The sequence below is a fragment of the Artemia franciscana genome, chromosome 10 (genome assembly GCF_032884065.1).
Source record: "Artemia franciscana chromosome 10, ASM3288406v1, whole genome shotgun sequence".
NCBI classification, from domain to species: Eukaryota; Metazoa; Arthropoda; class Branchiopoda; order Anostraca; family Artemiidae; genus Artemia; species Artemia franciscana.
In genome coordinates, this window is record NC_088872.1 from 39,890,175 (window position 1) to 39,904,391 (window position 14,217).

General features: G+C 35.5%; 1 protein-coding gene across 4 annotated transcripts in view; it reads left to right on the forward strand.

Moving 5' to 3' along the window:
- LOC136032182 (uncharacterized) overlaps positions 1–14,217 on the forward strand; it is a 107,848-nt gene that overhangs the window by 92,576 nt on the left and 1,055 nt on the right. For all 4 annotated transcript variants that reach the window (XM_065712378.1, XM_065712379.1, XM_065712376.1 and 1 more), the window contains 2 exons: positions 2,219–2,251; positions 12,018–13,465. In XM_065712378.1, coding sequence (XP_065568450.1) covers positions 2,219–2,251; positions 12,018–13,459 — 1,475 coding nt within the window. In that variant the 3' untranslated portion in view covers positions 13,460–13,465. The remainder of the gene's footprint in view (positions 1–2,218; positions 2,252–12,017; positions 13,466–14,217) is intronic.

Genomic DNA, 14,217 nt, shown 5'->3' on the forward strand with positions numbered 1-14,217 from the left:
AGCTGTGTTGGCCTCTGACGGCTTGGTGCTGCTGTGAGTTGTTAGTGGTAGCAACAGCAGTAGTAGTTTTTCCTTTCTCTATTCTGTCAATTAAGGGGCTTATATCCTCTTGAAACTTATGGGGTAAGCACCTTGAGCCAAGGGAACGCGTAATGGATTTTCAGAGGCTTGCATATTTTTTTCATCCGGATTCGTCTTAAATTAAATAAACATATCTGCTATGTTGGTAAATTTCATATCGCTATGTTTACCTATACATTCAGTTATTATTCTCAAGTTTTACATTATCAGTGTTCTGCTATAGATTATATTTGTGGTTTAACAATCGGTTGTTAAGCTATGGTCATCTTTTTCCTGGCATATATTTGAGGTCATGAGACATTTATTTTCATTTCTATCATGAAGAGTGACTCGCAAGCAAGAACCATATAGCACGCTCAAACACAGGGAGAATTGTTATGTATTTGTGCTCTTATCTGCATTTCAAGCGAGGAAAAAATCATTTCTGGGACCAAGTTGTTCTTACCATCAAATAAATCAGATACAAATAATAAGTTTGTGTCTTAGGACAACGTAATACAGAATTAGCTTTCATACATGGTGCACCTTTAAAAGTAACAACATTGATCGGCTATCAGGAAACAAAGAAAAAAGTTGGAGCCAAATGACAAAGGAGGGAATTGACTAAACGAATAGAGCTTGCTTCTTTTGAGGAAGGAGGTTAATCTAAGTTTTTAAATCGGGGTTTCACAATAAATTTCACAATGCCTTTTGAATTTCCGCCAAAGAGCTTTTAAATGCTATGATATAATAAACCAAAGAGCTTGTATCTACTATGTAAAAAAGCTTGTAGCTTGTATATGGAGCTGATGTACTTGAGCAGACGGGTTTGTGTCGATTTCTTTTTGATATACTGACACATATTGTCACTGGTCATTGTAAATGGTTAATATTATTGGCACTAATAAAAGTGATGAACTTGTGATTCTGCTTAGAGTGATCAGGCAGCCTAATGCTATTTTCAAATCCTAGAGCACAATAAATTATGCTTCTTCTTAAAACTAATCTAAATTTGATTTGTTAAAAGGTTCATTGTCGCGGTGAAATAAAAATAATCATAGTGAACATAAGCAGTTAAATCATTGCGAAGTAGAGCACCTTGAAAAGAGGTTAATATGTTATGATCATGCTGCGAAATAATTATTATTGACAAGGTTACTAGCTGCATCTACTGGTATGTAGCTTGCTTGTAAGGATTCGGCCAGGGTATAAGGTATGGATTTAGTATTAAGTCAATTTTTTTTTACATATTCAACAGCTTAAAATATCTGAGAGTGTTTTCATGGATTAAGGTGTTATCTTAAGACTGTCCGAGGTATTTCAGCAGTGCTCGAGGGGCTTTATGATTTACAAGTTACATAGCAACATAAAACCAATTCACTTACTTTGTCGTGCATTTTTTTCTCAGTATATGCTGGAATGCTATCATCACCTCTACCAAAAATTATTTTACAGTTGCTTACTCATCTTACAAAATTATATTATTCAGTTATAGTTTTTTTTTTAGCTTAACTTGGAGAGCTTGTATCTCTAAAGTTACTGTTCTGGGCCTGGTTCGCCTGAACCCTCTCTTAATTACAATTGGAGCTTTTAATCAATTAAAAAATTTCCCCCATCCATAAGGTATTTTTTGGTGTTTACTGTGTTTGCAGTGAGCAGAAATGAGAGATTTAGTTTACTTAGATATGAGTCACTTAGGTGGGAGAGTCTGGCTGTTGAGTAATTAAAATTATGCGATTTAGAAATAACTTGACATGGAACTGTTGGAACAGTCTCAGAGCTTGTCACATAAGTAAATAACAAATTGTTTCGTGTCGTCTTGTCAAAATTTTAGAGCTGAAACTAAATTAAATTTCTTTTTTTTTAAATTATACTTTTGTTATTTGTATTTTTTTTAAATTTACATCTTAAAAATTTATGATAAAATTGAATATCAATCCTTTATTCCTTTTAATCCTTTTTTTTTATTTTCAATCCTTTACCTCCTGCTTGGAGAAATTGTTGCAAGCCTCCCACTTCAGACATTTTTTGTGGCCACCAAAGGTCGACGCCTATGGAAGTTTATACCCTGGTAGTACCCAATTTTATAGTCCTGCCCCTATGCCACTTATTGATATAAAATGTATCTTTTCTGAACACAGCATTTTCTTTATTTCAGGAGTTCGAAGAGATGCGAGAACTAATCCCAGTGGTATGTGTCTGAAATTTTACATATATTTGAAGTACTATGTCCCCCCTTTTTAAAGCAATGCTGATACTTCTTTAATATAAAAAAAAATTGTCTGCAAATAATTATCCTGTAATTTATTTATCAATGAGTTCATGCTATGAAAAGCACAAACAAATTATTACAAAACAAATGTTGAACATTCTAGGAGTGTATACTGTTTATTCTGGCAGTTTCATTCATATATACTAAGACAACTTAGTAAAAGCTCAAATATCGTTGGCAGATTTCTTAGGAAAGTTCATGGTTATTTGGATTGAAACAAATTCTTAGACTTAGCAAATTGTTCTACAACTAAAACCTTCGGTCTTTACGCTAAATTCTTAAAGTTCTTCAAAAATACATCAAACAGTTCGTGGTAACGAACTGTAAGTAAGGAGTGACCCGGCTCAATAGAACCAAAACTCTAAAGAACGGAAGTTTGATACAAATAGATACATCAAAATAATTTGATTTTTACGCTGATTTCAAAGAAAAGTTGCATTAAGTTTAGTGTTGCTCTTCAAAGTTTACGAAGCTGAGAAAATTTGTCTTATTCTCGAAAACAGGGAAACATATCGTCCGATCAAAATTTTGAGATAGCCATTTTGTTCAGCATTTTTGAAAGGCTGAATAACTATGCCTTTGGAGATATCATGACCCCCACAGCCCCTGAGGAAACGTCTTAAAGCAACACAATTTATCAATTGCTTATAAAATAGTATTTGTTATTCGAAACGATGCATACATTTTTCGGCCGGAGGAGGGGCGAATTTTCTGCTGGTGGATGCCCTTTAAACTGACCAAATACTAATAACTGACTAAACTGTCTAAACTTAGCTGACCAACTTCTACAACTAAAATCTTCGGTCTTTACGCTAAATTCTCAAATTTCTTCAAAAAAAAACATCAAACAGTTCGTGGTAACGAACTGTAAGTAAGGAGTGACCCGGCTCAATAGAACCAAAACTCTAAAGAACGGAAGTTTGATACAAATAGATACATCAAAATAATTTGATTTTTACGCTGATTTCAAAGAAAAGTTGCATTAAGTTTAGTGTTGCTCATCAAAGTTTACGAAGCTGAGAAAATTTGTCTTATTCTCGAAAACAGGGAAACATATCGTCCGATCAAAATTTTGAGATAGCCATTTTGTTCAGCATTTTTGAAAGGCTGAATAACTATGCCTTTGGAGATATCATGACCCCCACAGCCCCTGAGGAAACGTCTTAAAGCAACACAATTTATCAATTGCTTATAAAATAGTATTTGTTATTCGAAACGATGCATACATTTTTCATATGAGGTGATCATATGAAATGGGGATCATATGAGGGGATTTCATATGAGGTGATCATATCGACCCAGTGGTCCTGGAATATCGGGAGAGGAATCATTTGAATGAAAATTAAAAACTCTAGTGCCCGTTTTAACTGACCAGATAAATTGGAGTGCAACAAGGCCCTCTCCCACGCCCCTTTTTTCTCAAAATCGTCCGATCAGAGTTTTGGGATAACCATTTTGCTCAGCATATTTGAAACGCCGAATAACTATGCCTTTGGAGATATCATGACCCCCAAAGCCCCTGAGGAAATAACACAATTTTGAGACAGCCATTTTGTTCAGTATATTTGAAAGGCCGAATAACTATGCCTTTGGAAATATCATAGCCCCCACAGCCCCTGAGAAAATGTCTCGAAGCAACACAATTTGCCGATTACTTATACATAGTATTTGTTATTTGGAAGTATGCATACATTTTTCGGGCGGGGGAGGGGAAAATCTTCTGCTGGTGGATGCCCTTTTAACTGAGCAGAAACTAATAATTAAGTAAACTGACTAAACTTAACTGACTAAAAATTGAAATGCAACAAGGCCCTCTCCCATGCCCCGTTTTTTCTCAAAATCGTCCGATGAAAATTTTGAGATATCCATTTTGTGTAGCATATTTGAAAGGCTGAATGACTATGTCTTTGGAGATATCATGACCCCCACGGCCCCTGGGAAACGGTCTTAAAGTAACAAAATTTGCCGATTGTTTATAAATAGTATCTGTTATTGGGAAGTATGCATACAGTTTTCGGGCGGGAGAGGGGCGAATTTTCTGCCGTTGGGATTTTCCATAGGGATGATTTTCCATGGGGAGGGAAGTTTCCAGGGAGTGAATTTTTCAGGGGAAATTTTATATTTGTGGAAATTGCCAGAATTCATATACGAAATTATTTAAAAAGCGACCAGAAATTTAATAATAAAAAAATTTCAACTGAAAGTAAGGACCAAATTTAAAACATGAAACGAACAGAAATTATTATGTATATTAGGAGGGTCGCCTCTCCTCAATACCTCCCTCTTACGCTAAAGTTTTTTTTAACTTTTAAAAGAGGTTATTATTCTAATTCAACAGCCTTTGTGATTCAAGAGTCATTCTTAAATAGCTGGAACAAAAATCAAACTTAGGGCATTACAAGGTTATTACTAGTTAAAAAATAGCAAAAATTAATACGAAAATTTCGTTTTAATTGTTCTTGTACGGTGAGTCAAACTCGAAACTTGCATTAATTGGAAAACGTTCAAAGGTAAAATAAAAAATAACTTTTTTTTAACTAAAAATAAGGAGCAACATAAAAACTTAAAACGGACATAAATTGTTCCGCATATGAAAGGGGCTGTCCCCTCCTCAACGCCTCGCAGTTTACGCTAAAGTTTTTATTGTTTTAAAAAGTAGAGTTTTGACAAAGAGTCAAACTTTAGCGTAAAGAGCGAGGTGTTGAGGAGGGGACATCCCCTTTTGTATACGGAATGAAATAAAAAAACAAGTTTTTTTTTAACAGAAAGTAAGGAGCGGCATTAAAACTGAAATCGAAAAGAAATTACTTCGTATGTGAAAGGGGCTGCTTCTTCATCAACGCCCCGCTCTTTACGCTAAAGTTTAACTCTTTCTCTTAACTCTACTTTTTAAAACAATAAAAAACTTTAGCGTAAAGAGCGGGGCGTTGATGAGGAAGCAGCCCCTTTCACATACGAAGTAATTTCTGTTCGTTTTTAGTTTTAATGTCGCTCCTTACTTTCCGTTAAAAAAACTTTTTTTTTATTTAATTTCTGAACGTTTTTGAATCAATGCATGTTTTGATTTTGGCTCTCCGCAGATGAATAATTAAAACGAAATTTGCATAGATAACTTCGAAGACCTTCGAAATTTGCATATTTATTTTTTTGGCTAAATGGCTTTCTCATACTTTTGATCAAATGATTTTGAGAAAAAAAGGAGCGGAGGAGGAGGCCTAGTTGCCCTACGATTTTTTGGTTTCTTAAAAAGGCAACTAGAACTTTTAATTTTTTACGGACGTTTTTATTAGTAAAAGATATACGTAACTTATAAATTAGCTTACGTAATGAACTTCTGTATTCTCATGTTTTTATTACGTATATGAGGGGGTCCACCCCCTCGTCAGTACCTCGCTCTTTACACTAAAGCTTAAATTTTGTCCCAATTTCTTAAGAATGACCCCTGAATCACAAAAGCCGTAGAATAAATAGTTGAAATTACTAAAATACTTTAGCGTAAAGAGCGAGGTATTAGGAGGAGGTGAGCCCATCATATGCGTAATGATTTCTGTTCGTTTTAAGTTTGAATTCTGCTCCTTACTTTCAGTTGAAAAAACTTTTTCATATTTATTTTTTCATTGTTTTTTTTAAATAATGCTAGAAAATCCTGCGCTCCCTTCATGGAAATTTTCTTCCCCCATGATAAATTTCTCCAAGGAAAGTTCTCCCAATATATTCCTCTCTTCTCCCCCCTTCCCAACCAAAAAATCCCCCTGGAAACGTCTGTACACTTCCAAATAACCATTGCTATATGTAAGCACTAGTCAAAGTTTGTAACTTGTAGCCCCTCCCACGGAGACTGTGGGGGAGTAAGTCGTCCCCAAAGACATAGTTATAACGTTTTTCGATTACGTTGAATAAAATGGCTATCTCAGATTTTCGATCCGGTAACTTTGGGAAAATAATTAGTGTGGGAGGGGGCCGAGGTGCCCTCCAATATTTTTGGTCACTTAAAAAGAGCACTAGCACTTTTCATTTCCGTTAGAATGAACCCTCTCGCAAGATTCTAGGACCACTGGGTCGATACGATCACCCCTGGGGAAAAAAAGAATTGTGACAAAAAGTCACTGGTTCGACATGATGGCGCCTGAAAAATAAAAATTGATAACAAATAAACACGTATCTATGATCTTTCTGGTTGCAAAAAAAAAGCAAAATCCTACTTTTTGTATATTCAGGAACTTGAATAATTACGGTTCTCTGGTATGCTGAATCTGAAGTTATGATTTTCCCTAAGACCGCTTGACTTTTTGGGGTATTTCCCCCCCTTTTTCGAAAATCAGGCAAATTTTCTCAGGCTCGTAGCTCTTGATGGGTATCATTAAACTTAGTGAACTTTATATATTTGGAATCAGCATAAAAACCAATTCTTTTGATGTGTCTTTGTTATCAAAATGCTGTTTTTAAGAGTTTCGGTTGCTATTGAGCCGAGTCACTCCTTGCTTACAGTTTGTTACCACGAACTGTTGAAAAAGCGAGACGTCTCAAAATATCAACAAAATGGTTCTTGATGCCAGAAAGTGAAACAGTAGCGTGAAAAGAAACAAAAAAAGGCATTTCAGTATTTTCTAGAAGTTTAATTTTAAAAAACTTCCCATAAAATAAGTTTTTCAAAGAAAAGTAAAGCTCTACATTAAACCATAAATGAGCAGACAAATATTCTTTCCTTTTTCAATGAAAAAGGTTATGTCAATAAAAAACGAACAAAAATGAATTGAAAAGACGCTTTAAGCAAAGTAAGTTCTTCAAAGAAAAGTAAGCTACATTAACCCTGAAATTAGCAAAATTAGATTAAATTAATTTTTCAAGCGTAAAACTATCACAAATAACCATCAATAAGTAAATGAAACCCAAACCGAACCAAAATTACAGTAAATAACCGAGTCGAAACTCAAAACGAGCAGAAATTAGCATGATTAGGGCTTGCCCCCCCCCCATTGCTTCTGAAGATCAGAACATAAATTTAAACTTAACTGAAAAAACAACACATGAATTTGAATTGCTAGTTAAATATACATATGCTGATATTTATTACGTAAAGTCTCGACAATTTCTGGTTTATTAAAGTTAAAAAAGTGAAAACTTTAAATGTATTATGCTTCCTGTAAAGTGTGAATTATGTCGGGGTCTTCAGAAGGAATGGGGACGTCAGCCATACTGTATCTATGCTCTATGACAACCTGGATACGCTTACACTCTTTTGAATGAGTTCAATTTTAGGAGCAGAAGTAGTAATAGTAGCAGCCCTGCAAGATTCAACTTAATACCCTCAGTTATTCTTGGGATACTGCTGGGATGTCTTATTGGCAACTATATAAAAAAACACAAAGTATTTTTTTATTTAGTTTTAAAGCAACTTTTAGTTTCAAAACAAAATGGGCAAATTGCATCGTTGTGAGGGGTTGATATACCCAGTATCCCTAGAGACATAATTAATGGACCGTTCAACTATGCCGAACAAAATGGCTATCTAAAAATTTCAGTTAGATGCGATTGGAGAACTAATGGGCTTCGAAGGAGGGCTGCTTGCCCTTAATCACTTTTGACTCTTGAAAAGGGCACTAGAGCTTTAATTTCTAATCGAATTAGCTCCTTCAGAAGTTTCTATGATATTGCTATCTTAAATAGCAAGACCACACTGCCTTTCCATCATAAACAACAAATAACAAGTAGAACAATAGGGAATTTTTTTTTTTTAGTAAGACTTTGGAATTCCAAACTTTAAATGAATATTTCGACCCTATGTCCAGTGGCCGCCCTCAGCATAACACAAATGAAAATACGCAAAATATACAAATAATGTACAAATGTAGCATAACACAATTGTGTTAAGCTGTGGACGGCCCTTGGATAGAGGGTCGAAATATTCATTTAAAATTTAGAATTTCGCTGTCATGTGAAAAACATTCACCATTCTTCTACTTGCTATTTATTGTTTATATTGCTATCTATAATAGTGCTACGCTGTCTACAATATTGCTTATACGCCCTTTTGAAAAACTGAATGGCTATAGTTTTTTGGTTTAATTCAAACTCCCCCTAAACGTTCCGTAAAAGTTTCACCTTCATACTCTTAACGTCATTAGTTACAGCATTCGTAATAGATGCACTAATAGCACAAACATAGTGCTTTCTGGTTAATTCAGAATCTGTACAACTCACCCTGAACGATCCAACTTAATAATCCAAGCCGTGCATGAGACATTGCTGTTTCATCCTTTTTACAATCTATTGTAACATGCTCATAGTTCTTTTTGATTTTGTTAAATATCAACCTAAATATTCCTTGAAAGCTTCATCTTAATACTCGTAGCTTATGTAGTAGCAGTAGTAGCATTAGCAGCAGTATGCACATAGCACCTTTGGTTTTCTGCAACATACTCCTTAACACACGCTGAAAGTTTCAAATTAATACCATAAACTGTTCCTGAAAATTTGCTGATGCTTCCTCTTGACACCGTTCATTTGCATAGTGTTCTTCGATTTAGTTTAGAACTACTTTATTATTCGCCTTAATACCATTAACTTTAGTTTGCAGTAGTAGCAGTACCAGTAATAATAACAGTAGCATTAAAATTAATAGTAGTAGCCTTAAATTTGCTAGCAGTAGCAGTAGCAGTAGCAGTAGTAAAAGTAGTAGTAGTATTAGTAGTAGTAGTAGTAAAGCAGTAGTATCAGGATGCAAATATTGCCTTTTGGTTAGTTCAGCATCCCCTACAAAAACACCTGTTAGTTTCAACTTCACATATCAAACAGTTCCTAAGATATTGCTGCATTGTCGTTTTGGCGTATTGTGATACAGTTCAACTTCCTCCTCAATATTCCCTGAAAATGTCACCTTCATACCCTTACGCGTAGTTGTAGTAGCAGTCACAGTAATAGGAGTAGTAGTAGTACTAGTAATACTAGCTGTAGGGCTAGCAATGGCATTAACAGTAATTGCACTAGCACTAGCTGCAGCAATAGTATTAACATATTGCCTTTTGGTCATTTGAAAATCCCCCTCATCAAGCCCAAGAAGTTTCAGCTTAATACAATTAGCCTTTGCTATTTCATTGCCGATATCCCCTTTTGATAACTTGTGTATTCATAGTTTTAATTTAGTTCAGCTTCCCCCTTAACACTTCCTGAAATTTTCATCTTAATACTCTTAGCCTTAGAAATAGCTGCAATAGAAGTAGTAGCTGGAATAGTAGTGGTTGTAGAAGTAGTAAAACAAGCGGTGGAAGTAGTATTAGTAGTAGCCTGCACACATTGCCTTTTGGCAATTAGTCTTCCCCTTGAAGTATTCTCTGAAAGTTCCAACTTAATACCCAAATCCATTCTTGAGATTCGCCGTTTTGACAGTCTGCATGCACGTAGTTGTTTCGATTTAGTTCAAATTTCCCCTAAATATTCTCTCTAATTTTCACATTCATACGCTTAACCTTAATAGTACTAATATCGTAGTAGTACTAATAGTAGTAGGAGATGTAGTAGCAGTAGTAGCGCTGTATTAGTGATAGTAGTAGTAGCAGCAGTATTAATAGTAGCACGTACATGTTGCCTTTTGGTTAGTTGAACATCCCCCTCTTGATAGCCCGGAAGTTTCATCTTGTTACGGTGAGCCATTCCAAAATATTGCTGACACGCTTTTTTTACCCCCTTTTAACGCCCTTTTCATCTTAATGCTCTTAGTCTGACAAGTGGTTGCAACAGAAGTAGCTGTTGGAGTAGCTTAGTAGTAGTAGTAGTAGTAAAAGTAGCAGTGGTAGTAGTATTAGTAGTAGCATGGACAAAATGGCTTTTTTGTCAATTGATCTACCCCTTTCAGCATTTTCTGAAAGTTCCAACGTATTACCCAAATATATTTTTGAAGTACACCCTTTTGACAGTTTGCATACACGAGTGTTTTGATTTGTTTCAAGTGTCCTGTCAATATTCTCTCGAATTTTCACATTCATACACTTAGCCTTAATAGCACTAGCACCATAGTAGTAAAGGTAGTAGTAGGAGCAGTAGTAGCAGTAATAGTGTCGCATAAGTATTAGTACTAACAGTAGTAGCAGCAGTATGAATAGCAGTAGTAGCATGTACATAGTAATGGTGGTAGTAGTAGTAGTAGTAGTAGTAGGATGTAAATATTGCCTTTTTGTACAATTGATCATCTCCTTTATCATTACCAGAGAGTTCCAAATTAATATACTCAGTCATTCCTGAGTTACGTTCTTATGACAACTCATATGCAAATAAAGTGTTTTGATTTAGCTCAACACTCCCCTCAACATTCTCTGCAAGGCTCACCTGAATGCCCTTCGTCTTTTCGGAAAGTAAAGGTCAAACATGCCAATCTTTCTTAATAACGTATTCTGTAAGAAAATAATCGACGAATTGTATTATTTAAAGCTTTGCCCTGAAATTAGTGGGGGAGAGGGCCGTGCAATCCCCAAAGACATAGTTACTGGAGTTTCAAACTGAACGAAATGACTATCTCAATATTTTTGTTGGATGTGTTGGGAAAATTGATGGGCGTGGGAGGAGGACTGGTAGCACTCTAATCACTTTGAGTCTTAAAAGGGCACTAGAACTTTCAATTTCCAGTCGAATGAGCTCCTTCCGAAGTTTCTACGGAAACTCCGTCTATACAAAGCGCTTTTGTGAAAAAAAATAGTACCTTGTGCCCACATCGCTCTTTTACTTAGGCAGCGCAGCTGCACTGCCTATGTTTTTTTTTCCATAGCGGCCTATATTATTTGAATGAGAAACTTGTTTGTTTGAACAAGGATTTGGTGTTTCTTGTTTGTTTGAACAAGAAACTTCTAGTATAGTCACTGTTTCAAATGTGCGATAAAAAGTTTTGGAGAAGAAAAAAAATTATTGGTTTTTCATTCGACAAATCATTCCGAGTTTTTAAATTTTATTCTTTTCATTTGTTTTTCTTTTTTGCAAGTTTGTGTGTTCCTTCATGTGGTCAATACCACCATATTTTTTATTTTTAAATTGAATCATGCGTTTCAGAGTTCTCTAATTGTATATTTGTTTTTGTTATTATTTATACATCGGTGTGACACAAAATGTATCTATAAAATTCCAAGTTATAAATGAAGTGTTTAATATACCTTTAGTGTACCACATAAAGGTCACAATTTGAATTGCCAAATCGAGCTGAAAAAGATGACCGAAAATGAGAAGAAGTTACATTGCACCGAAGTTTTTAGTATACTTTTATATTCTTATGGCTAAAACTTCAAAGTTTCACCTCTCGGTACCTAAATTTCAGAAATGGTTCCTTTCAAAATCAAAATGAGCAAATCCACTTTTCCAAATTTATTAGTTCTTCAAGAAACTTTAGTGTTCTAAGAACATTAACTAATTTTTTCGAAGCCAATTCGACGAAGCTAATTCTAAAATGTTCCCAAAAGCTTAATTGATACACAATTATTTGAGCAAGCATCAGCACATTCTAGAAATTGTCTCCTACAGGTGGTTGGTACATTAAAATCAGAAGTAGTTTCCACCTTGTGTTTTTTTTTCTTTTGCTTTCAATTCATTTATCAATTTCTTTTAAAAGAACCTTTTATTCACTTCATTCGGTTTTATTCATTTACCCCACAATTTATTTTAGGCTACTAATGGATTGTGTAACCCAATTTTTCTCTTTATTTAGAAGAGCTCAGATCGGAACCTGTTTTCCATACTGACCAACTAACATCCGAAACCCCAGATGCCTCGAATGATATGTCCTCTTTGTCTAAGAGGGGTTCGCAGATTCTCTCCGACACCTTGTCGACACGGCTTCACCAGCTTCTTTCCTTGGCGCATGGCGCAGCTTCAAGTCTTCTAAATACTGTCCATAACGCTGGTGAAGAAAATGAAAATGACGACGATGAAATAGATGTAGAAGATCAGCCGGTGGTGATTCATCGATGGCATCAAGACTTATCATTGCCGGAATCTTCTATGTATACTCAGGAAAATACTTTCCAAAAGCCAGTGATTATAGTTGATAGTTTTGACAGCCCCAGGTCAAGCAAAACATATGCTTTCGATACTCCAAGAGGGAGTATAAGTTTGGAAAAGGATACCAGCTTGATAATGCCTAGTACATCTTCCGAGGAGCTGCTACCAACAGGAAATAGAAGAAAATCAGTTAGTACATTAGTTGAGAATTTTGAAAGCAGTAATAATATTACGAATGAAAACCTTTCTAAAATCACTAATGATGTAAGTGTCAGTTTTTCTATATCCCAGTCTGTAAAGAACGACAGACCAAGCACCATTCAGCCCTGTCGTGATCAACCACTCCCTACGACTAAGCGGCCTCCTGTCCCACCACCAAAACCTAAAAGGAAAAATGCTATTGAGCACGATATTATCAATGATCTTCCATTAAAAGAAGCAAATATAAGCTCAGTTGAAAAACTAGATGAAATGTGCACGGATATTCACAGTGCTGCTGAAAAACTTGAGGCTGTGGCCAGTGGACTTCAAACAGTTGATATAGAAGTCAAAGACCAAGCTAATTTGAAAGAAGTTGTTGTGATTAATGCAACAGAATTAAAAAAGAAATCGAAGAGAAACAAGAAAAAGAAGAAGAAACAAAATGAAGTATCAACACAAACTAGATCTACAGAAAAGGATCCAAGACTAAAAGTTAAAAAAGCTTCAAGTTTTTCTGATAGCGCCATTTCAAGTGCCACTTCTGTTGAGGAAAATGGTGAACATGAGATGGTTGGTGGTGAAAAGGTTCATTGTCGGCTTTTTCGGATCTTAACCGATGAGCCTGAAGGTGATCAAGTTGTACAATCAGTCTGCACTCGGTCTGAGGCCTCACTAGTTGATACTGCTTCTGAGGCTCCATCTCTGGCTGATGAATCAGAATCAACATCTGTAGTCTTGAGACGTAGTAGAATTAACCGTCATTCCATTCCTTCAAAAGTGTTTCAGTTCATACAATCTGAATTTGATGACGGCAATAGCTATTCTGTAGACGAAGAGAGAAATTTCACATCTTTGAGTAGACAATCAAGTTTACTGTCACCAACAACGCCATCTTCCAGTGCTATGGAGTTGGAGCAGATATTTGCGCAGTTTGCAGCAAGAAAATGATGACTAGTAAGCAGAAATTTGCACGGAAACCCCGTAGACTAGCTATAAAATAAAGCAGTCGAGACCTGCGAACCCCTCAGTTCTGTCATACCCTTTCTTGATGGCCGTTTTTCTGTTGTGACTTGGTCAGTGTGGAGTCTAATGCTTCACTAGATATTTTTAACTTTTGTGTCCTTGAAATGTTGCTTGCCGCATGCATACCAATCTAGCCTGATTTTACTTGTAGAAAAGAGTAGGACAAGGAGTACTTAGAACAAATAGGTGGTTTGAAAAAACCAGGCTTTATTAGAAAAAATACTGATATTTCATTTCGTTTCCGTTACAGATTTGGTATTGAACACTCGCACTGATTTGTAGTAAACTCTGCAAAAACTTTTTTAGCAATTTCTCTAGTGGAATTTCTGTAGCAGGAAATTTTGGCAGTCCTTGCCACGTTATTTTGTATGAAATTTAAAGGAGCTTCTTCAACCATTAGTACTCGTGTTCCCCACTAGGTTGTCACTTGGATTCAATTGACACAATGCCAATTTGATTGTGGACTGTTCAATTGATAAATGTCTATTGTGCTGAAACTGTTATAAAACTACTTAATTTGTCTTTAGTAACATTGAAGTGTAATCCAAAAAGAGCGTAATTTTCATTTAGACTGCTGAATTAAAATAAAAAAAATGCCTTTTTTAATTCCACTAAAGTCAGCAATACAAACCAAATTATGATGTTTGTAAATAATTTTTCAACAGATGCTCCTGTTTTCAATG